Here is a 22686-nt window from a genome sequence, read left to right as displayed (position 1 = left end):
GATCCTGCAAAAGACCAGTGGCCTGTCCCTTATGGAGGAGTTTCTTGCATGTCCAGACAATGTCAAGCCTAGCCTGATGTTTCAACTGTGTCGTTCACTGGAAGATCAACAGGAGCTGCAGCTCAGGCCTCATGCAGCTAGACTGTGGACTCAGAGCAGCTGAAAGAGCCACTTCTCATCTCAGAATTGCATGAGTGACGTCTGCCACCCGAGAACTCTGTAATACCAGAACAGAGGAATCGGGGACCTGCTGCTCACTTTTGCAGCATCTCACTGATCCTGCCACTTTCTCCCTCTTTGTCTCCTTGGCGCATCCTCCCTCTCATAGAGTCCCTCAAGCCTCCTGCTTCATTATTGTGCTGAGCCACATATTACATTGCCTGTCTGAAATAATTACGGGTATGGAAATCACAGCAGAGGCTCACACAATTTCTCCCCTGACACTTAATTTTCAAGGAGACAACTCTGAAAATTACAAGCATTGCTACTTGTTTTGTGCAATCCTTGTCAAGCGAATGGAATCTTTGGCTGCCCTGGGGGGTACCCATTTGTTACACAAGCGCAGGGAGTAAATGTAGTGGGTACCAAGTGAGAACAAAATTGTTAGGTGATTTTCTTTGGGGGATTAGACCTATCCACGCCAAGAGCTTGCTATTTTCTCTGCCATGCTACATATTGCATGCAATGACTTGAAGAGGCAGAGGGAGAAGTTGGGTTTTGTGTGTGATCTTCCTCTCCTGACATTTTGCTGAGAACTCTGTGGAGAGTGATGTGTCTATGTTAGGGTTGCCTGATTTCTCCCATAACCTACTGCTCCATGGGGTTCAGTCTTCATGCAGGGCTGGAAAAGTCTTCTGCCTGGAACCCACGAGAGCTGCTGCCAGCCGGGGTAGGCAGTCCTGAGCGAGATGAACCGATGAGCTTCATGTATTCCTCTGGGAGCAGCAACACTTTCCTCAATACACCTTTTAAATATATCCCCCTCTTTGCAACTCGTTGCCCCAGTTTTGTGCTGGGTCCTCCCCTAGAAATGGTTTTGCCCTTGCCCTTGCCCTCAGCTCTGTTGCCTCTTGCTGTCTCCTTTCAGCCTGCTCCCCTGGATATTACAAGAGGTCTGCTCGGATTCTGCGCTGCTCTCCCTGCCCTCCACACAGCTTCACACAGCAGGAAGGTTCCACCTTTTGCTTCTGCCAGGCGACCTACACCCGGGCCCCTTCAGACTTGCCGTCTGCACCCTGCACCCGTAAGGCATCCTTTTCTTTCTGGTAGTAGAGATTGCAAGGTTGGCTCATCCATCAGTGACGGGTGCTAAGAGGCATCCTCAATCACACAAGCACCTTTGCAAGCAGGTGTGTGTGTGTGTGTGTGTGTGTGTGTGTGTGTGGGCGTGACCAATGGGGATGTGGCTTTTCTGAATCTTGGGCCTGGAGTTGCAGCGTGCCATGATGACATTGCATTGCATGACAGCTCCAGAGGCGGAATAGCAAGAAAACTAGTGGCAGAATGGCCACCTGTTTTGCTTATTTAAAAACAGGGCTCTACCATTTTAAACGCCCTTTGAAGTTAAGCTGCCATGCAACATCCCCACCCCTTGCTGCTGATATACCTAACCACCATCTTGTTTGCAGGACCCCCATCGGCACCTGTGAACCTCGTCTACCGCTTGAAGCAGTCCACCCTAGTCCTTGAGTGGAGTCCCCCGGTGGACTTGGGAGGGCGCAGCGACATCTCCTATAACCTCCTGTGCCTTCACTGCTCCCCCTCCTCTCAGTGCACACCCTGCGGCCATGGGGTGAGCTTCGTGCCCCAGCAGAGGGGCTTGGTGGGCAGGACAGCCACCCTCATGAACTTGCTGCCCCAGGCAAACTACACCATCCGTGTGGAGGCTGTCAATGGTGTCTCAGGCTTGGGTAGCTCATCTGAGCAGCCATACGCAGAAATGACCATCTTTACCGGGGTGACAGGTAGGAAAGCAGGTGGGGTGTTTTGTGGGGGGAGGTATTCTCCCTGCTTGATGTGCCTGCCTTTCAGCCTACTGCTTACGAAAGATTTTATGGTCTATTTATTTAATGCATTTATATATTTCCTTTGAGAAGCCTAAGGGGACACACGTGGTTCTTCCCCTTTCCTCATTATTCCCCACAACAACCTTGTGAAGTAGGTGAGGCTGAGAAGCAGTGCCTGGCCCCCAAGGTCTCCCAGTGAGCTTCATGGCTGAGTGATGATCCAAACCCAGGTCTCTCCCAGGTCCTTGTTTGACACTTGAAACACTGCGCCACACTGGCTTTCAAGACGGCTTGTGGGTGGAGGGGAGAGAGATGGCCTCAGAAGTAGTTGCAAGTTATCTTGAGAAACTAAATACTGATCTTGTGGGGGGTGGGGGAGGGAAATCAGAGGTTGAACCTGGATTTACCTACCTGGCCTCTGCAGGGCCCTCACCACTTTTACCCTACACTCAGTACCTATTTGCAGGGCCACAACAGGGCAGCAAAGAGAGAGGGAGAAAGAAACTGTTCAGAGTTGCCTTGAGTTCCTCTCTGCCAGGAAAACAAGGTCATAATAGATTATTAATAGACCAGGTTGGGCATTATGGGGGGGGGGGAGCTCATTGCCCTCTTTTCAGCTTAGTGGGGCCCATCCCTGAGGCTCACCCCACTGCTGAGCCGGAATCCTCCTATGGCCTGTGTGAAACCAGTTCACAGGCAGGGTCAAACTCCTTATGAAACATTTCTTCAGGTCTCTGCAGAGCAAGAGATCAGAGTCTTCATTGGAAAGTGGATGAGAAAGCAGCGGGGAGCTGTTCAAGATCAGAGTTGAAAGAGCCTATGGCATAACCTCTGCTTTCTCAGCCTGTTAGATAGCAGTGGGGGTGGTGAGGGGAGAGATTTGGTTTGCACTTCCTGGAACAATATGTGAACTGAAATGCAGCTCCCTTTCAAAATTTGCTATGCCGATCTTCAACAGAAAGGCTGGACTCGCTTCCTGCGAAGCATCTCAAACTGATTTCACAACACAATAAAAACATATATTAAAAAACGGCATAGTTACAAAACCTATTTCAAGTCCAATATTAGTGAAAGCGTTATGCAAATACGCATTGGAAGAGATTCCTTTCACTAGTGTGCCTCTGCTTGGGGAAATGAAATGCTGACAAATGCTCAGGCTTGACATTAATAAATTGCAAACTGATGTAGACATGTGGAGAAAGAAGGAGAAGCTGAAATAGGCTGTCCTTTGCCCACCCTGAAGGCTGCAGCTGCCCAAGCTGCCCAGAGTGGCTGTGGCAACCCAGTCAGATGGGCAGGGTACAAAAAATAAATTTTATCATCATTTTCCTCTGCCACCCCTCAAAGCTAGGCTTGCTTGCTCATTTTGTTTCCTTTCCCATCCATGCTCCTGTGCTGTCCTTTTCCTCCCTCTTGGTTGGCTTCTTAATTAAGGAGAGCATTGGTGTCCCAGGGAGCCGAAGTGATCAAATCAAGCCATGGGGTAGTGAATAATTTAATGTTTGCTTTTCCGGGATATGGGCAATGTGGTGGGGGGGAGGGGGAGGTGTGTGTGTCTGAAATATGAATGAGCACAGAGTGTATTTACAGCAGTAGTTCACAGCATGAAAGCTTGTGTGGTGGTTTTAGCCTCTTTAAAAGAGCTTGCATGCTTTCTGCTTTCCAGCTTGTTGGTGTACGTCTGTCTCAAGAGATAGTGGAGTGCACCTCTGTGGGTGAAGTCAAACCCGATGCGTTAGCAGCCCCAAAGTGACCTCTCTGGGGTGCAAGCCTGGGCAGTGTGTATGGAGGCTCTGGGCTGCCCAGACGACAAGACTCCCCTCTTGGCCATGCTGATGTGGTTCAAAGGAAAGCAGAGCAATACGTTTGGCACCAGCTTGGCTGCAGGAGCTGTCAGAAAGGCATACGAAGCATCATCCAACTGTCTTAGGGGCTCCACTATAGATTTGTGTAGGGTTTACTGCAGGGGTCAGCAAACTTTTTCAGCAGGTCCACTATCCCTCAGACCTTGTGGGGGGCCGGACTATATTTTGGGGGTGGAAATGAAAGAATTCCTATGCCCCACAAATAACCCAGAGATGTATTTTAAATAAAAGCACACATTCTACTCATGTAAAAACACGCTGATTCCTGGACTGTCTACGGGCAGGATTTAGAAGGCGATTAGGCCAGATCCAGCCCCCAGGCCTTAGTTTGCCTACCCATGGTTTACTGTTTAGCCTTTTCTTGACCCAAAGGTGTCCCACAAGGCAGTGGAGGTTTAGGATCAGAGCTTATCTCTTGGAAGGGCTACCTTCCCAGGTTGATGGGCTCCCTCACCCTCTCACTTCCTTCTACAGCATGTGCAGAAACAGCCTTCTTGACTATTGGGCTACTATTGGTCTTGTTTCCTCAATCCTTCACAGCTTGTCCTCACATGCAGGGGAAGTCCCTAACTTACCGAGGGTTTGAAACCCATCATCTACCCTCACCTGGTTTAGCCGGCCAGCCAAAACCATTCCTTGGGTTTGGCCACTGTCACATACTGACAACTTCCAGGAGCCACAGCTGAGAGCTGAGTGCAGAGTGGGGACCAAAGGAGGACAAACTACCCCAGAAGGAGCACAATGTGTCCCCCACCAGAGATACTACCCCTCCCCTAATACCCCGCACCCCACCCCAAGCTTTCTAGATTCTCTTCAGAAAATTCTGTTCCTTTTCAGACTGGACTTTTGGAGCCTTCCAGCACTTTGCTCCCAATCCTGGCCCAAATAACTTTGACTGGCACTAAACTTGATTTATTTATAGGAATAGCAAACTGGACTAGGCTTGTGGGTTATGCAAATTGCCATTCTGAATAATGGTTTTTATGGGGTTGAATAGGGGGAGGAGTTTATGGATCTAAGGGTGCAGTGAAAAAGTTTGGGAACAACTGTCCTACAGCTTCTCTTCATGGGAAAAACAAGGAGCCCTACAGGGGCTGCCTAAGGTCTTGTGGGCCAGTCATGCCCAGGCAAAGCTGCTGGCGACCCACCTGCCTTTCTTCTCTTTGGCTTTCTTAGCCCAGAGGCTCGTCACTGACATCCGCGCTGAGAGAATTGAGCAGAAGAGCATCTCCTTGTCCTGGCAAGAGGCCAGCGCCCTGAGCGCCAATGACACAGAATATGACATTAGCTTCTATGAAAAGGTAACTGTTTCAGGAGGGGTGCTGTTGTCTTCGACTCTGAAAGGCAGATCCCCTCATTTTCTGCACTGGAGCTGCTCTTTGGGGCATAGTCTCTCCCCGCACCACCACCCAGCACTTCCGCCATTGCTGCTTATAAGAGTTCAGGGATGGTGAGAAAGAATATGGCATCCACACACCAGCAGGGTGGAGAGGGACAGGACCTCCATCTCTGCTTGACTTAAGTTAGTTCCTGGTTTGTTTCTTGTTTATTTACAGCATTTCTGTACTGGCTCTTTACCAAATTCTTGAGGCTGTGTACATATTAAAATGACACAGCAATATACACAGTAAATATGTTATTTTTTAAAAAAGGAAAATATAGCTGTGCACCACCCCAATTTCCAAGCAGAGAGAGACCCTGGGGGTTCCAGGCTCTTACCCAGGTTCAATTTTATTGGAATGAAGGTTGGCAGAGACAATGTCTTTAGGATATGTGGTTTTATTTACACATATATACAACCTGAGCATAAGATGGAGGGGCTTTCAGCATCAACACCCCAACAGATCTTGCTTCTCCATTAGTCATAGCTTTGGATCCAGCACAGAGCAAATATTTCACTGTGTCTCCAGATTCCACCTTGCTTCCGGCTCAGCTCATACACAACCTCTGGCTATTGTTTCCCTACCTAGCAGCTGGATTGGGGTGGGTGGGTGGAGAAAAGGCTCACCCATTAGCCTGGAGGGCACCATCACTTAGTTGTAGCTCTCACAACCTAGCTGATTCTTTCAGGATGTTGATGAGGACACTTGTGGCCAAAGAGACTTTTCTGACCAGTTCAGGACTCCAAGAACTGGAAGGGACTCAGGGCATCATCCAGTCTGACCCCCCAAACTCACAACTATATATAGAATAAAATGCAGCTGTAGGAGGGCAGAACACAAGAGCCCTTTCATTTTGTGGCCTGTCTTGGCTGGGGCCTCCACATACTCTTGGCTGAGAGTGTTAGACCTTAATTTAACAAAGCCAGACATCTGTGTCTTTTCCTTGCTGATCTGATTTACATTTGGCTTCTAGCAAAGCCCGTCCCAAGTGCCTTCTCCCTTCTTAACAACCTAGAGTGGAGCAATATACCAATCCTAGAAGAATGAACTAGTCTCTTCTCAGATCTGGGGAGCAGCGTCTCACCCCTAATCTGAAACTCTGGTGTCCCACAGGGTCAGAAAGAGCAGAGCTACTCATCCCTGAAGACCACTTTCCCAGCCGTGACAGTGGACAACCTGAAACCCAGCACACTCTATGTGTTCCAAGTCCAGAAGACGTCTTCCACTTTCCAGGACCATGGGAACTGCAGCCACAGCATTGAGGTGGAAACGCTGGGGGAGAGTGAGTGTGCAAGTGTCTCTGGAGAGGCTGCAACAAAACCACTTGGGAGGCTTGCACCCTCTGTGATTCCAACTGGCTTACCCTTTACAGCTCTTACCTGGCCTAGCAGCCCCTCAGTCCCCCAGTGAACAGGGAGGGGGGTGCTGAGAAGGCCAGGTTTCAGCTTAATAACTCTGCCTAGCTGGAAATGAAAGCACCCGGGTGATGCACCCAGTAGGAATTCTACAGGCTGTGTTTAATGGGGCTTTAAATTGCATCCATTTGCCACACAAGATGCTTTTGGAACAAACTGAATTGAATAAAAAATTTCTCATAGAACGTAGCCATTTGCAGAAGCTAGAAAGCCAAGTCTTAAAGTGTTGAAGGAAAACCACTTTGTAAGCCATACATTTTAATGCCTCTCTTCTAAAGAATATTTCGTTAATGCTGCCTAACAGACCATGAGGCAGGGGTGGGAGGATGAAAACAAGCTCCTGGCTGCTCGCCCACAATGCTTTCGCACTGCCCTTTGACCCATTCATGAAGTCACTTACTCTTGAAATTAAATGAAAATAGCAGAGGAAGCAATAAGTACCGTAACTAGTTTATGCCAAAGAGAGTTTCCAGAGGTAGAGGGAAATAAGTCTGCCTGGATCAAAAAGAAGCGGGTAGGAGAATTAAATCCAAAAGTCCTAAAAGGCTCTGACTTGGATTTCTTGATGTATCCAGTGACTTTTGCCCACTGTGAGTTTGCCCAGAAGTCAGTCCTTGGTGGCAACTGGATTCCTTTCCCACTCCTTTAAATGCCATAAAAGCCTCTTGCTAAGAAACTTCTGTTTCTTGGACCACCAACTACAGCAAACTGGTCTTGGTTTCCAGGGAACATGCCTGATCTTTATTTATAAAACATATATGTGCCATACAAATATATATCAAAGCTGTTCACAGCAACAAAACCATACAATAAAAACTATAAAAAGTTATAAGCAGACATCAACTAACCATTATGAAGGGATGTATTCTTAACTGCCTGCATAGGCTTGGCAGAATAGGAAAGTTCTCAGAAGGAGAGACATACAAAGATGTCTCCTCTCCCAAGGTAAGCAAGAAGAAGGCAATGAGGAAAGAAAGTATGAGAGTATCAGTCTAGCACCCAGGGGAAGGTCAGCACAGGTTAAAGGGCAGCCTGGGAAGTGTGGAGGTCCCTCTTCTCTGATTTCTACCATGTATTCCAACACTTCCAACAGTCACAGCTTGCAACAAGGAGTGGGAGCTGAAAGCTCAGCACCGTTTCTACATCTCCATCCTCTTGGGACTTAGGACCAGGCTAGATATGGCTTCTGTTGCAGGACTAGCAGTAGCATTGGGAGATTTAAAAAATTATGTTAAGGCTGCAGCATGCAGGGAGGGGCGTTTTATCACCTCCAGCCCCAGCTGTGATCCTGACAAAAATGGCCTCTTTGACAATGGGAACTTTTCACCATAAAGCTAACTAGGGCATGGGGTATTTCCATCAGGATTACAAGTGGAGAGAAACAGAAAAGCAGAACTGTGGCCCTAGGCCTAGAATTGTACAGTTGTACCTTGGTTCTTGAATGCCTTGCGACTCAAACATTTTGGCTCCCGAACGCTGCAATCCTGGAAGTGAGTATTCCAGTTTGCGAACATTTTTTGGAACCCGAATGTCCAACGCGGCTTCCAATTGAGTGCAGGAAACTCCTGCAGCCATTCGGAAGCCACGCCTTTGTTTTTGAACGTTTTCAGAAGTCGAACGGACTTCTGGAACAGATTAAGTTCGAGAACCAAGGTACGACTGCATTGTTAAAGTCTCTCAGCATTGCTGCTTGCCAGCCAACAACACAATTAAAGCAAATGTCCTAGTGAGGTTGCCTTTGGCCCTTGAACATGCTGTTGCTCAAGATGAGCCAGGCCCTGCTGCTCTTGGCGTCTGTGGGTCTAACTCCCATTTCCTTCTATTTCTCCACCCCAACTTCTTCCTGCAGCCACTGCTGTCGCTTTCCATGAGCAGAGCCCCATAGTCCTTGTGGTCATTGTGGCGATTGCTGGGCTGATTGTGTTGGTCTCTGTGATCCTGGGCATCCTGACCTGGAGGAGGTGAGCACATGACCACCCCATGTTGCCCACTCCCTCCCACTCCTCTGCTAAGAGGTTTCTGAGTAGGGCAGCTGGAGCATGATCATACTAGCTTAAAAAAAGACAAGTGAGTCGGGCTGAGGACACAGCTCTTTTTGGGACTCGACGCCTTTCTTCACAGCTTATATTGGGGCTTTGCTTGAGGCCACTTCTGAGGCAGGTCCTGGCTGAGAAGGTACAATGTGGCTTTTGCTTCTCCCCCTTGCAGGCAGTGTGACTACAGCAAGGCCTACCGGGATGGAGAAGAGGAGCTGTACTTCCACTGTGAGTTGAAGGCAGAGGGAGGAGAAAGGGCAGGAGGTTTCCTGATACTAATGATGTAGGGGTGGCAAGAGGCTCTCCTGGAGTCCAGCTTCAGAGATGAACTACAGTGGTGCCGTTTTAGACTCCAAACATGACTGCCATCCTGGGCTTCCCTCCTCTCCTCTCTAGACTGACTCTGAAGTGTGCATTTGCAGGGGCCTCTCTTCATTCTGCCCAGGCAGATGCCCCAAGGAACTGCTCCTGCAAGGAAGCCTCCAGGGCCTTATGAGGCCCTCGTGAGGCTCTCGTTTTCATGTACTCGCAGATGGCTGCAGGTCCCCAAGTGGGCACATCCTGCTCTGGGTTAGGCTTCAGCAACTGCTCTGAGCTCCACAAACACTGGCACTGGAGTGGTAGAAGGAAGGCACCAGAAATGCACGCTGGATTCAATACTAAAGCTCAGGGCAGATAAAATAAGGCACTTCTTCATGCAGCACATAGTTAAGCTAGAGAACTCCCCCAGGAGGCAGTAATGGATGCCTTTAACAGAAGATTGGACAGATTCATGGAGGAGACAGCTATTGATGGCTACTAATCATGGTGGCTATGCTCTGTCTCTATGGCTGAGGGCAGTAAATGCTTCTGAATGCCAATTTCTGGAAACCACAGGAGAAGAAAGGGCTCTTGTGTGCAGGTCCTGCTTGCATGTTTCCCATAGGGGCCATTGGCATGATCCAGCACACTCTTCTTATGGTCTGATGTTAAGCTACAGCTTGGTCCTGCAGAGGACTCCAAGGCAGATTGAACAGAGGCCATCAACAGTTGAGTAGCAAAAGCATCTGATTTCTTGGCTGTATAGAAAAGCAAGAGACCAAACAGTGGGGCTCATGAATTTTAGACCCCCTCAGAGGGTTGAGGCCAAAGGCAACCAAGGCCAGTGGGTGAGACTAATGGTACCTTTTCTCACCAATTCCAAACCTTCCTTCAAAGTGTGTCCAATGCAAGTTAAATATTTAAGTTCACCAAGGCATCAAATATAAACTGATTTCCTTCATGAACTTGCAAGTTTTAATACAGTCACTTACAGGATACTTTCGGTAAGTGTTAAACTACAGCATTGCTCACACACATATCTACCTGGTCTGTGCAGAGATGTCTGTGTTCCAACCAGGAAGGAACTGTTGCTATATATTAACTCCCTAGAAAGATGTTAAATGAGACTGGTTTTCCCTTTTCTCTCCAGTAAGGAGAGAGATCCTGGCTTCTTGTCTAAACTGCCACATTAGTGGGTTTCTTTGAGGTCCAGCCTCAAAAGTAGCTTTATTCTGGATGAGTGACAAAAAGGGCTGGACATGGAAGGCAGGTTTCCATGAGGGAGAAGACATAGGAAGGGGGCAGATGGCAGGAGCAGGGGAAAATATTTGTTTCTTGGCTCGATTCTGCCGGGTTGGGGAAATTTGCAGCACCTCAATGTTGGCAAAAGGCCTTAACACCATCTCTGCTGCCCCATTGTAGTCAAGATACCAACCCGGAGGATGTATGTTGACCCCAAGACCTGTGAAGACCCCCTACAGGCTGTCTCTCTCTTTGCCAAGGAACTTGATAGCTCCAGCATCAAAATGGAAAAGCTGCTTGGGACAGGTGAGTGTTGTGGATCCAGGCCCTTTGCTTTTCAGTGGGCCTGTGGGGCAAGCTGCCTGACGGTCCCTTCCTTCCATGCTTCATTGTGCTGGGGAGGCAGCTGTGCACCTATGTGGGAGCCCCTTGACCTGGAGAGGCCACAGCCCTGCTGCTGTCTTCTCCATATGTTGCAAGCCCCCTCCTCTTCTTAAAGAACCTAGGAAGCTATCTTGTACTGAGTTAGGTCATCAGTCCTTCTAGCTCAGTACTGTCTACAATGATAATTGTGAGCACTGAGAAAAAGGATGTTGTGATTGCGTAAGACCCAGCATGGGTTTCTCAAAAATAAGTCAGGTCAGACAAATCTCATTTCTTTTTTTTCTTTTTTTATGGAGTTACAAGCTTGGTGGATCAGGGGAGTGCTGTGGACACAGTGTATCTTGATTTCAGTAAGGCTTTTGACAAAGTCCCTCACAATATTCTTGTGAGGAAGCTGGTAAAATGTGGGTTGAACAAGGTACCGTATTTTTCGGTCTATAAGACGCACCAGACCACAAGACGTACCTAGTTTTTGGAGGAGGAAAACAAGAAAAAAATAATTCTGAATCTCAGAAGCCAGAACAGCAAGAGGGATTGCTGTGCAGTGAAAGCAGCAATCCCTCTTGCTGTTCTGGCTTCTGGGATAGCTGCGCAGCCTGCATTTGCTCCATAAGACGCACACACACTTCCCCTTACTTTTTAGGAGGGAAAAAGTGAGTCTTATAGAGCAAAAAATACGGCAACTGTTCAAGCAGGGGAAGCCTCCAGGGAACCTGAGGATAAACTGTAGGAACTGATTGCATATGCTTAGGAATTAAAACAATGATTCCCAAATAGGGGCAGTGGGATTACCTTGGGCAGGGGGTAGAACTAGGAGACAGGTGGCAGCAGGGGAGCACTGGAGTGTGAATTTGACTTTGAAAAGCTCATATCACTGAATCAAGTTAAATTAGACTTTGAAAAGCTGGTATCACTGGATCAAGTTAAACAGTGTTAATTAGATTTTGAGTAAATGTGAAATTAATTGTTAGTGTTTTCAATCTTATTGTGTTATTTATTATCTTCCTTAGTGGGTCATGCAAACTGCTACTCCGAATAACACTTTTTACAGGGAAGGGGGCACTGGGGATGAATTTATGGAACCAAGGGGGCAGTGGCCCCCAAAAGTTCAGGAACCACTGTGTTAGAACAGTTATGGGTCCCGAATCATAAAAGGCGATAGATAATCCAAAACAGCACAATAGCACAAACTAGATGAAATTTAAGAGAAAGAACAACAATGGCATTGGGTCTTCTCCCAGAACTGCAGCGTCACCCCACCCCCACCCCTTTACTCCCTTTCTCAACTGGCACATGCCAGCTTTTGTCTTTCTCTGCCATTCCTCTCTGCTAGACCTTTTCCAATAAAAAACCCTCTGTAGGAAGCCATGAGGGACTGAGGGGGCCTCATATTTTGGCAGTGGCTCCCTTTCCACTTTCAGAGTCTGGAGGGAGGGTGCTGTTGCCTGTGGATTTCTTGCTTACGCAGAGAGGGAGTTTGGTTATAACTCCGGGTCCTTCTTCTGGGCAGGAGAATTTGGAGACATCTGCCAGGGGTGCCTGAAGCTCCCCAGTAAGCGGGAACTGCCTGTGGCCATCCGGACCCTGCAAGCCAGCTGCTCCGAAAAGCAGGTCCACACCTTCCTCACTGAGGCCAGCATCATGGGCCAGTTTGACCACTCCAACATTGTCCGCTTGGAGGGAGTTGTTACCAGAGGTAAGAAGCACTTATGGATTCTGCCCATTTGCACGCCAGAAGATGGAGCTTCCTTCAGAACGCCAGGCAGTCATTCCTTGCATAGCCCCTTGAAGCGCCTGTGTTGCACACCTTCAAGGGAGGTCCAAGACTGTGTATCAGGCACTGACCTCTGCTGCCTTCCCAAGCGTATGTTGAGAAGATGCCCAAGTTTGATTTCACCTCTGCGTTTGTATTCTGGAACCTCAGGCTGATTTAGGATTCTTTCCAGGAAGTGCCCCTAACTGTTCCTGCTTGAGGGCACTGGGAACCTCCTTGCTGTGGTGATGCCTCTTCCTTGCTAAAATGGAGGTGTGGTGTGTTTGTGTAAAAAAAGTTTGCCTTTTGTGTGGATGGAATGTATCCTACTGCCATGGGCATAGCCAGGATTTTTTTTTGGGGGGCAGGCCTTTTGTTTTGGGGGGCAGAACCTTTTAGCTATGCAATTGATTAAGTGGAGCAGCTGCCCCTCCCTGCCACCCCTTGACTACGCCCACGCCTACTGCACAAGGATAAGGGTCACATTCATTGCCGTGCCCATTGCTAGTGTGCAGCCCCAAGACTTAGGAGGGAATGCAGCCCTACAAGTGAGAGAGCCTGCTGTCTTTTTTCTCCTGTGTCCCCCACCCATGGGGAGCGAAGAACACATTTTTCTCTCTTCCATATCACTAGAACTCATGGACATTCAATGAAACTGAAGAAATATCGAGGCCTACTAGATGGACCATTGGTCTGATCTAGCAGGCTCTACTTATGTTCTTAGAAAAGATGGCTTTGCATTGAGGCAGCGGTTGCTGATCCTCCTGCACATGGCGCTCCTTCTAGGAACATGGTGTCCTATGCATGAAAAGCAGCAGGAGCCACCAGGTTTGGTATTTAAGGGCATGCTGGCTTCACACTGTGAGGCAGTTCAGGTGGTTCTGTGAACAGTTTACACCAGGGAAAAGTGTGATCAGGCAGGCAAATGCCCCAATGCCCTTCCTCTCCTTAACAGTCATTAAGGGACTGGAATAATTACGCACTTACTTGTGGCCAGCAAAAATGAAAGCAGCCGCTGCCAGGCTTGGTTTTTTTTTATTTTTTTTTTTTTTTTTTGTGTGTAGCTGCAGTTCTGCCTAATTGCCTGGGTGATTTAAAAGCCATCTCAGGAAAGTGACTGTCCTGTGTGAAGGAAGGGAGAGAATACTGATGGTTTTCTTAATTGCTTGCAGTGGAGTCTGTGGTGGTTAATGTGGTTTAGAAAGACGATTATCCAGAAATGCTGGGACTACACACTCTGGAGGCCAAAGGTTCATTTATGTGTCAGTTCCAGCCCACAACATTAAGATGCTTAGGGATTCTGTAGCTAATTTAATAAGCTGGGAAGCCAATCTCACTGCAAAGGGTTCATTGAGCAGCTGGTCTTCATTCATCAGGCTATTCCTGAGAGAGGAGAGTTTTAGGGCAACAGCATAAGCAGGTGGGCAATTGCTCCTTGCGTGGCATCGCTCCATGGAACTGCCTTACTGGGACCAAGCAATTGCTTCCTCCCACAAGGGCGCTTCAAAGGTAATCTACTCCAATTTGTTACTAGTGCAGGAAGTACAGCACTACAACACTGCCTCTGTGTGAACATGCATGTGATGTTGCTACCGGTGCATGATTAACATCTTTCTGACCTAATGTCACAGATAGAGCCCTCTGTCTCATCTAGCTGGTTTTCAGACAGACAGACACAGAGACTAGATTCTTGTTTCTCTGTGTAGGGAACCCGATGATGACTGTGATGGAGTACATGGAGAATGGGGTGCTGGACTCCTTTCTGCGGGTGAGTGAGACCATTCCCCGATAGTGGGATGAGCTATATGCCAGCCACTTGCCTGGCAGAGTCCTCTGCTGATGCGCCAGCAGCCAGCCTCATGGGTCTTTCTTCTCCCACCCATAGCGGCATGAAGGGCAGCTCATGGCTTCCCAGCTGATTGGCATGCTGCAGGGGATTGCCTCCGGGATGAAATACCTGACTGAGATGGGCTACGTTCACAAGAAACTGGCAGCACATAACGTCCTAGTGAATGGGGAGCTGGTCTGCAAAATATCTGGCTTCAGGGTAGGCCAGGAGGAGAAGATGGAAACGGTTTTCAGCACACTGGTATGTATTTGGGAGGGGGCAGGAAGAATAATAGATCCTTGGAAGGGACACCAAGGATCATTTAGTCCAACTCCTTGCAATGCAGGAAGCACAGCTGAAGAATCCCTGACAGATGGCAATCCAATCTCTGTTTAAAAACCTGCAAGGAAGGGAGAGTCTTGGAAGACCGCCTTCTGAAGTAGTCTGTTCCACTGCCAATGGTGGTGGTTTTCCACCTGTCAGGGAAGCTTCAGCTGTGATTCCTGCATTGCAGGGAGTTGGACTGTATGACCTTTGGGGTTCCCTCCAACTTTATGATTCTGTGAACATTTTAAGTATCAAAATACACACCAAAGCCTTTGAATGACACCTTCCAGATGCCACCAGGATGAGCATTTTTGGAGCATTTTGATGAAAGCAGAAGAGAAGGCAGGCAGCGGATATACAGTATGCTGTATGTGCAGAGGCATAAGGGGAGCACTGCAAGGGGCATTGGAATCACCCCTTGGTGCTTCCTGTGCTTTGAATGGGGAAGCCCTCCTGGCTTCCTTGTTCTTTCTCTTCCTGCTGCTGGTGTGATCTTCCTTGATGAAAGACATTAAATGGGTTGTGCTGGGCAAGTGACAAGCTGCCTCATGAAATATTAATTGTAAACCATCTAGCAGGAGAACTTAACTATTGCCTGAATATTTCAGGACTTCCCTTCCTTTCCCTACACACACACACACACACACACACACACACACACACACCTTGCTTTGAACATTAACTAGCTCATTTTAAATGAATTTGGGACAGAGTTTCCCCTGAGCAATCCAGCTGTGCTGCATGTGCAGTATAAAGGCCAGCCTTCCGGTAGCAGGTGGGAAAGAGAGGGAATGGAATGGGGATCTGGCAGCAGGAAAGACCTGAACTTCGTCTTTCATTTTGTATTTTTATGCTGTGAACAACCCTGTGATCTTTGGATGAAGGACAGTATACAGATTTAATACATAATAATCATAACGAGGCAGACGTGTGTGTGTGGTGTTTTCTGTAGAACAACAGAATTGTAGAGTTGGAAGGGATTCCAAGGGTCATCTAGCTCAACCCTCCGCAAAGCAGGAAACAGAGCTAAAGAATCCCTGACAGGTGGCCATCCAACCTCTGCTTAAAAACCTCCAGAGAAGGAGAGTTCAAAACCTTCCAAGATAGTCTGTTCCACTGTCAAACAGCTCTTATCATCAGAAAGTTCTTCCTAATGTTTAGTTGGAATCACCTTTCTTCTCATTTGAATCTCTTGGTTCAGGCCCTCCCCTCTGGAGCAGCAGAAAACAAGCCTGCTCCATCTTCCTTGAAACCACCCTTTAGATATTTGAAGATAACTAGTTATCATAACACTTCTCAGTCTTCTCTTCTCCAGGCTAAACACACCCAACTCTTGAACTGTGCCTCATAGGGCTTGGTTTCCAGAAACTTGATCTTCTTGGTCACCTTTCTCTGCACATTCTTCAGCTTGTCAATACACTTCTTAAATTATGATGCCCAGAACTGGACACAGAACTCCAGGTGGGGTCTGACCAAAACAAAATAGAGTAGTACTAAAACATCCCTTGATCTGGACACTATAAATCTGTTGATGCAGCCTAGGATTGCATTAGCTTTTTTTGCTACATCATCACACAATAGACTCATGTGACTCATGTTAAGGTTGTGGCTTACTAAGACCCAGATCCTTTTCACATGTACTGTACTGCTGGCAAGTCAGGTGTCTCCCAGCTTATATTTGTGTATCTGGTTATTCCTGCCTAAGTGTAGAACCTTACATTTGTCCCTTTTGCAATTAATTTTGTTTCTATTGTTACTTATTTTCTGATCTTTCTTCAATGCCTTTTCTTTATGCATGCCCAGGGTGGGAAAAGCTTGGTGCTGTGGTTGGCCCCCGAAGCATCCCAATACCACCGTTTCAGTTCAGCCAGTGACATGTGGAGCTTTGGCATTGTCATGTGGGAGGTGATGTCCTATGGAGAGAGGCCTTACTGGGACATGTCGAACCAGGACGTAAGTGGCTCCCCAGTGTGCTGGAGGTGGTGGTGTGGACGAGGAGCAGAAAATGGGCAGGCCAAGACTCCCTGGGCCTCTGTCTCTCCACCACTCTGCTGTGCTTGGCAGTGGGAGGGAATGTGGTGGGTGTCGTTGTGCTTTTGGTAAAGATTGCAAGCGAGAGCATCCTACCACACTCCTGCTGGGTGTGGCTTCCATCTCCAACAATTGCTTCCAGGTGATAACAGCCATTGAAGATGGCTTCCGGCTTCCTGCTCCTGCAAACTGCCCACCGGCTCTGCACCAGCTGATGCTAGATTGCTGGCAGAAGGACTGTACTGAGAGACCAAAATTCTCCCAAGTCCATAGCACACTTGGCAACATGCTTCAGGCCCCAGAGCTCTCGAGAAACAGCATCTTCACCTATGCCAGGTGACTGCATTATCCCTGACCCTCCCACCTTGAAGCCCATGTAGAAAACAGCAGTGACAGAGGCTGTATTTACACACATCTGCACTTAGGGGGAGGTGGAAGGTGCTGGAGCATGAGACCTTCCTTCCTGTGATGTCCCCACATAGCTCCTCTCTCTTTCTTTCCAGGACTGCCAGCTGCTCCCTCCCTCCCTCCGACTGCCCTTTTTCTTCCTTCCCGTACTTCAGCTCTGTTGGGGAGTGGCTGGAAGCCATTGAGATGAGCAGGTATAAGGACAGCTTTGTGGCTGCTGGCTATTGCTACCTGGATTCAGTGGCCAGGATGACAGTACAGTAAGTGAACCTCCCCTCCTCTAGAAGGATGCTGCCAGCCAGCCACACATAGGTTTGGCTACACCCAACTATGGCCCCTTGTAAGAATGAAGGGCCCAGAGAGCAGGGCGGCAACCTGGCTTTGGGGGTGGCTTCAGGCTAACCTGAGAACGCTGCTGCTGCTGCTTCTTGGGCGGCTTTCTCTTTTCAGTAGTGGCAGCTGGGAGTCTGATGCACACTTCCTGGGCCTCCTGAACAACTGACTTGGCTTATGGCCTCTCAGAACTCTCCTCAGGGGTGTTCTGCTGTGCTTTGCACCCAGTTTCCACTTGCTGGTTCTGGTACTGCTGAGGCACTCCTCACCATCCATCAGCTTCTATCTGACTGCCCCATTTCCCAGTCTTAGTCGCTTGATGGGACCAGGTGAGCTGCTGTGATCAGACTGATTCTGGTATGGAGTGGGCTTCTCACTTTTTTTTTTATTCCAGAGATGTTCTGAGCTTGGGGATCACCTCTGTGGCACACCAAAAGACCCTCCTAAGTGGGATCCAAGCGCTCCGGGCTCAAGTGATCCAGATGCATGGCCACGGAGTGCAGGTGTGAAAGCAGGGCAGCGGTGTGTGTCTGCAGAACCAACCTGAGCTGCCCACTGGCCCTGGTGAGGCCACGTCTCTGAGACTTTACCTGAGAGCAGATGATGTTGGCAGCTATGTCCCGGAGATGCACGAAGGTGGTGGGAACCAAATGCCCCCTTCCATGGGAGGCCCAGAGCGACCTCTCTGCAGCAGCTGAAGAGCTGGTCTCTTTCTTCCCCATCTACCCCAATGGCACCTTGGAGAGGAGACTGAGAAAGAGGGTCTGCTGGTGACCCTTAAGCCCCCTGAGAGTCTGAACTCAGAGCAATGCATCTTCTGAGAAGCTGCCAATTATTGAAATTTCCTCAATGGGCAGTAGAGTGACTGTTTCTCCAGTGAGCCTCCTTTCCCAGCCTCCTTCCATCATTTCTTGGGCAGATGAGAAGGCTGCACACTCCACCTCTACCTGGAATGAAGGCTACATGGGCAAGAGCAGGAAGATGCACAACTGGGAACAGGTTTACTGCAAGACTATGGGCTACTTTGATGCTACTGTGTTGATGCCAACCTTGTCCAATATGGCGTCTTATCTGTGCACAGCCAGAAAGAAAATCGGTTAAAGGGTGGAAGGATGATGGCTCCTGCCCTGGAAATCCCATCTCAGTGGGCACTGGAATCCTGCCTCACATGCTGTTGAGCTCCAGCCCGCTCAGTTCTTGAGTGCCAAATGCTTGCAGCAGTCAATTCTGATGGCATCTCTTCCAGAAGTCATTAGCCACAGACAGCTCTCTCAGACTCCCATTGTTCCTGACTCCTCAAAGCAGAACAGCCTTCGTAGGATGCAGAGAAAGTATCACAAGCTTCATCTGACTTAGCTGGTCTCTGCAGGACAAGCAGAATTCAGGAGTCCCTCCCTCGTTCCTGATCTCAGTCAACAGCAAAGCTGCAGGTTAGCATACCTACTTGCGCTCTTGGAGGCCTGGACCGTAACAGCTCCTAACACTTTATTGGCTTGGGAGCTTGCATTGGGTGACGGGGGAGTCTCCCCAAACTCTGGACCAAATGAACAGAGCTGATGGGAGGTGGAAGCAGAGGCAGGCCTCTAGGCTGTCCTAGATCAGGGACCTTTCCTTGCTGGACATTGGGTTCTTTCCCAGTTCATGAGTTGGAGACAATATACGTTGCGGGTAGCAGGATAAGAAGCATCTGTGTGTGCTGTCCAGCAGGTGGTGGTGTGAGCCACGATGGAACCCCCTGGCTAGTCTTCAGAGACCACACTGGGCACCCAGGCAGGTATCCTGATGCAATTTTGAAGGCCATGGCAGGGACTCCTGGGTGAGCCAGGCTCTTCTTCCTTCTCCCATACTGGTGGGTTTTTCCCTTCACTGCCCACTCCTCTTTGTCTCAGTGTGGCATTTGCCAAATAGACTTTTGCTTTTAGATAGACTAACTTAAGTGGGCCTCTGCAATCCTCCTTTGTTTGGGTCCACAGCAGTTTACTGTATGCTTATCAGTGTACATGGTTGTTGTTTTCTACAACTCCATAATCACTGGAGACAGACAGATTTGAAAGGGAAAGGAGTCCAAAGGGGAGGGCTCTCTTGCTCCACCCATCAGTGTTCCCAGCTCTGGACCACAGACAGTGGGCATGCTGCTCAGAATGGCACCACCCCACCTCACGTGGGCTGCAGCTGACATTTCTTTGTGGTGGGGATTGTGGAGATCCATGTCCTTCCATGCCAGCGGTGCTTTGGAGAAGAGGCCTCCTTCCCTCAGGATGCCCACCTCTTCAGCCCAATACACACAAGCTATAGAGGCTTCAGACTCAAGGGAAGCTGCAGGTGAGAACTCTGAGCAATGCAGAAACTCACAGCTGTCCCTTGTTCTAGAAGAATACAGAAAGAGCTGATGAACGTTGGGAAGGAGAAGACCTGCTCTTTTGGGCAAGCCAACCAAGTACATGCCCTAATCATTGGCTCCACTCTTGGCTACTGAAAATATTAGTGCCTGCTGGACTTGAAAGACAAGTGGGTGGTTCTCACTTGCCTTGCCAGCCAGTTGGTCCAGATCCTCTGTGGAACGACTACCTTCCCTTTATGAGGCACCATCTCTCTGAGACTGTGCAACTTGAATTTTTTTGTTTGATCTAGAGAATAATATATTTTAGAGCAAGAAATTGAATCACTTGATTCCTGTTCACCTCACCAGATGGGGAGTTTGGGTGACCTTGGGCCAGTCACTGTCTCTCAACCTAACCTACCTCACAGGGTTGTTGTGAGGATAATATGGGACGGAGAACTCTGCACACCACCTTGAGCTCCTTGGAAGAAATGTGGGATATAAATGCAATAATAAAATAAAATAAAATACAGTATGCTTGAATTAGCTGAAAGACACATGCATGGCGGTGTTTCCCAAGAGCAAGAATCCTTCACCATTTTATGTCTTCCCTAGCAAGCACCTTGTCTCCATAGTTTATTTTTTACCTGTAAAGGTGAGCTAGGAAGGATCTAACTACACAGAGCAACTCAAGTTGCAAGTTTCCGTAGGAAACTCTCTATTGCCATGGAGAGAGGAGTAACTCCCATCTTCTAGTCAGCTTGTTTGGGACCTCCCGAGATCACAAATGCACAACTTCCTCCAGTTCTAATCAAATCTTCACCCACTGATTGGTCACTGGGAATGCTGAGAAGGGTGATATGCAACAAGCCCTGTAAAACCCCCACTGTAGCCTAAACCCTTTTTTTCTTTTATTAAACAGAGGCCTCTCCTTTGGGGCATATCTCAAAATTGCTTTCCCAGGACACCTCCCTTTGTGCAATAAGCCTCCCCCACCCTCCAAGTCTAATATGCCCTCGCATGCTAGAATCCCTGAGTCTGCCCATGCCCTAAAAACAGTTCTGTCTCTCTGCCAGTTCCCCCCTGGGCTTCAACTCCCGCCCCAGTTTCTCCCGTCTTTTCCCTCCCTAGAATTCTTGAACTCACAGGTGGTGTCCATCCTTGCGCTCTCTTGAATCACCACCTCCTCTGGTGTGCCTGACACAGAGTGGAAGGATGTATGAGAGAAGGAGTAATTCTCCCTTCTTTCTCATTAAACCTCTCTCCTTACCTTTCTAAGGCTGTGTACACACTCCTGCTTACTCTGCATCCAGTGCATTCCCACTGTTGGTTTGGGAAGTAGGGTACACACTTTAGTCACAATCCATAGCTATCCTGTATCTTAGAAAATACTGTGTTTTGATGCAATCCACTTAGATTCAAATTGAGAAAAAGAACAAGCCTGCTGAGTTTTAAGCTGGTAATATTTATGCTACAGTGAAGTCATCCTGGGCAACTCTGCCATGGACTCACTCTCAAGTCCTCTTTCTCTCTCCCTGGGAAGCCTTCCCTGGCTTACTGTTAATTGCTACTTTGCGGTATTTTTCTCGATAAAAATAATTCATGGAAAGTTTCTGCTATCATATCCTTTGCTTCCTTGAATACTAAATGACCTGAATGTTAACCCAGCTTGGGTGTCTTATATTTTGGCTAGAAAGTGCCAGCTCTGGAGTAGCTTTAATTAGACTGTTCTTTGCAATGAAGCCCGGATCACATTGGAAAACAGCCTCCTGGCACAAGATCAGAACTAAATTCTCTCATGAACTGTGTTTGTTAGCTTTTCCAAAGGCCCCTCAACAGGTCAGAGGGAAGAAGCTCTGAGCACTTCACAAGAAACAGCTGCTTGGGAGTGTGCTAATGGCACAAGCTCCAGGAGGCTGCTTGCTCCGCCCCAACAGTTGCTTGCAATGATAAATGCTCACTTTGTGCCATATCCGAAATAGCTCTGCAGCCAATGTACACATCCATCATGGTGCTCTGCAGAGAGGCAACAATTGAAGTCATTATCTTACCGAAGGTGGCTGTTTGGTGCTCAGTGTCAGCCACAGCTCCTTATCTTTCTCATTATGTTTGGAAGATTAAGTGTTTCAGTTCCCATCATGAATTCCGGAGCCACAAAAAGACATATGGCAAAGTGCATGCATTGCTTATACATTGGAATGGCAAGGAAACAGTCTAGATTGGGTTTAGCTGGATGCATTTTCCTCCATTAATAACATTATCATATTCCTGTTGTCTAGATACAGTCACACCTCCTCAGTTTGCTCACCCACATGCTTGTTTATTTTGCAGCAGGAATTAGGCTTCCAGGTTCTTGCTGTTCCTGCTATCAACATGCAAGTATTATGGAAATGGAGAGGGAGGCCATGTAGTGTAGACAAGACTGAACTAGGTGGGCCAGTTGGTTCACAGCTATATTTGCACCACGAACCAACATCTAGAACAACAGATTCAGCTCTTTGGACTCCCAAAGACTAACTGTTATCAAGACTGCAAGGTAGGGGGATCAGGCTAATTCTAGATGTGCCTGAGACAATTCATCTGGGTAGAAAGATGTGAACTCTGAATCTATGAGATTTCATCCTTCTCCACCCTGTGGAACGAAGGGAGGGAGGAGGGTAACTTTGGCTTTACTGACAAGAATGCAGATCTGTGATATTAGGAGGATGTGAGCAAAGGCATGCTCATGATGGTATCTGACAGCTATACAGAATCTCGCTTTCAAAACTGCACCTGCAGACCTTTCAGGGTGAACGCACTGCTTCGTTCCCAGTCAGTGCGGGTCCTGTAATCTCTTGCTGAAATCCTACTACTTTTTATACTATGAATGCTCCACTTTTGTTGGGTGATAGTGCAAGAGTCCCAGTTCTGAGGGCAATAATGTGGCAACATTTGGGGACGCATTGCAAAACACAGAATACCATAGAATGGCATGTGGATGGTCCAGTATAAAGATGCCGCTAATGCTCTGTTGTTGCATCAGTCTCGAGAAACATGGAGAATGTTCACAACGAGGG

General features: G+C 48.1%; 1 protein-coding gene across 3 annotated transcripts in view; it reads left to right on the top strand.

Moving 5' to 3' along the window:
* Positions 1 to 22028, top strand: part of EPHA10 (EPH receptor A10) — a 40724-nt gene extending 18696 nt beyond the window's left edge. For all 3 annotated transcript variants that reach the window (XM_081203651.1, XM_081203649.1, XM_081203650.1), the window contains exons 4-17: positions 1088 to 1243; positions 1629 to 1964; positions 5048 to 5172; positions 6367 to 6535; positions 8518 to 8629; positions 8877 to 8932; positions 10427 to 10552; positions 12141 to 12326; positions 14090 to 14151; positions 14269 to 14472; positions 16342 to 16491; positions 16712 to 16905; positions 17073 to 17237; positions 17705 to 22028. In XM_081203651.1, coding sequence (XP_081059777.1) covers positions 1088 to 1243; positions 1629 to 1964; positions 5048 to 5172; positions 6367 to 6535; positions 8518 to 8629; positions 8877 to 8932; positions 10427 to 10552; positions 12141 to 12326; positions 14090 to 14151; positions 14269 to 14472; positions 16342 to 16491; positions 16712 to 16905; positions 17073 to 17237; positions 17705 to 17819 — 2156 coding nt within the window. In that variant the 3' untranslated portion in view covers positions 17820 to 22028. The remainder of the gene's footprint in view (positions 1 to 1087; positions 1244 to 1628; positions 1965 to 5047; positions 5173 to 6366; positions 6536 to 8517; positions 8630 to 8876; positions 8933 to 10426; positions 10553 to 12140; positions 12327 to 14089; positions 14152 to 14268; positions 14473 to 16341; positions 16492 to 16711; positions 16906 to 17072; positions 17238 to 17704) is intronic.
* Positions 22029 to 22686: the final 658 nt, after the last annotated feature.

The sequence above is a fragment of the Podarcis bocagei genome, assembly GCF_964188305.1.
Source record: "Podarcis bocagei genome assembly, chromosome: 7".
NCBI lineage: Eukaryota > Metazoa > Chordata > Lepidosauria > Squamata > Lacertidae > Podarcis > Podarcis bocagei.
Note: the sequence above shows the minus strand (reverse complement) of the source record. Positions and strands in the feature narration are given on the sequence as shown.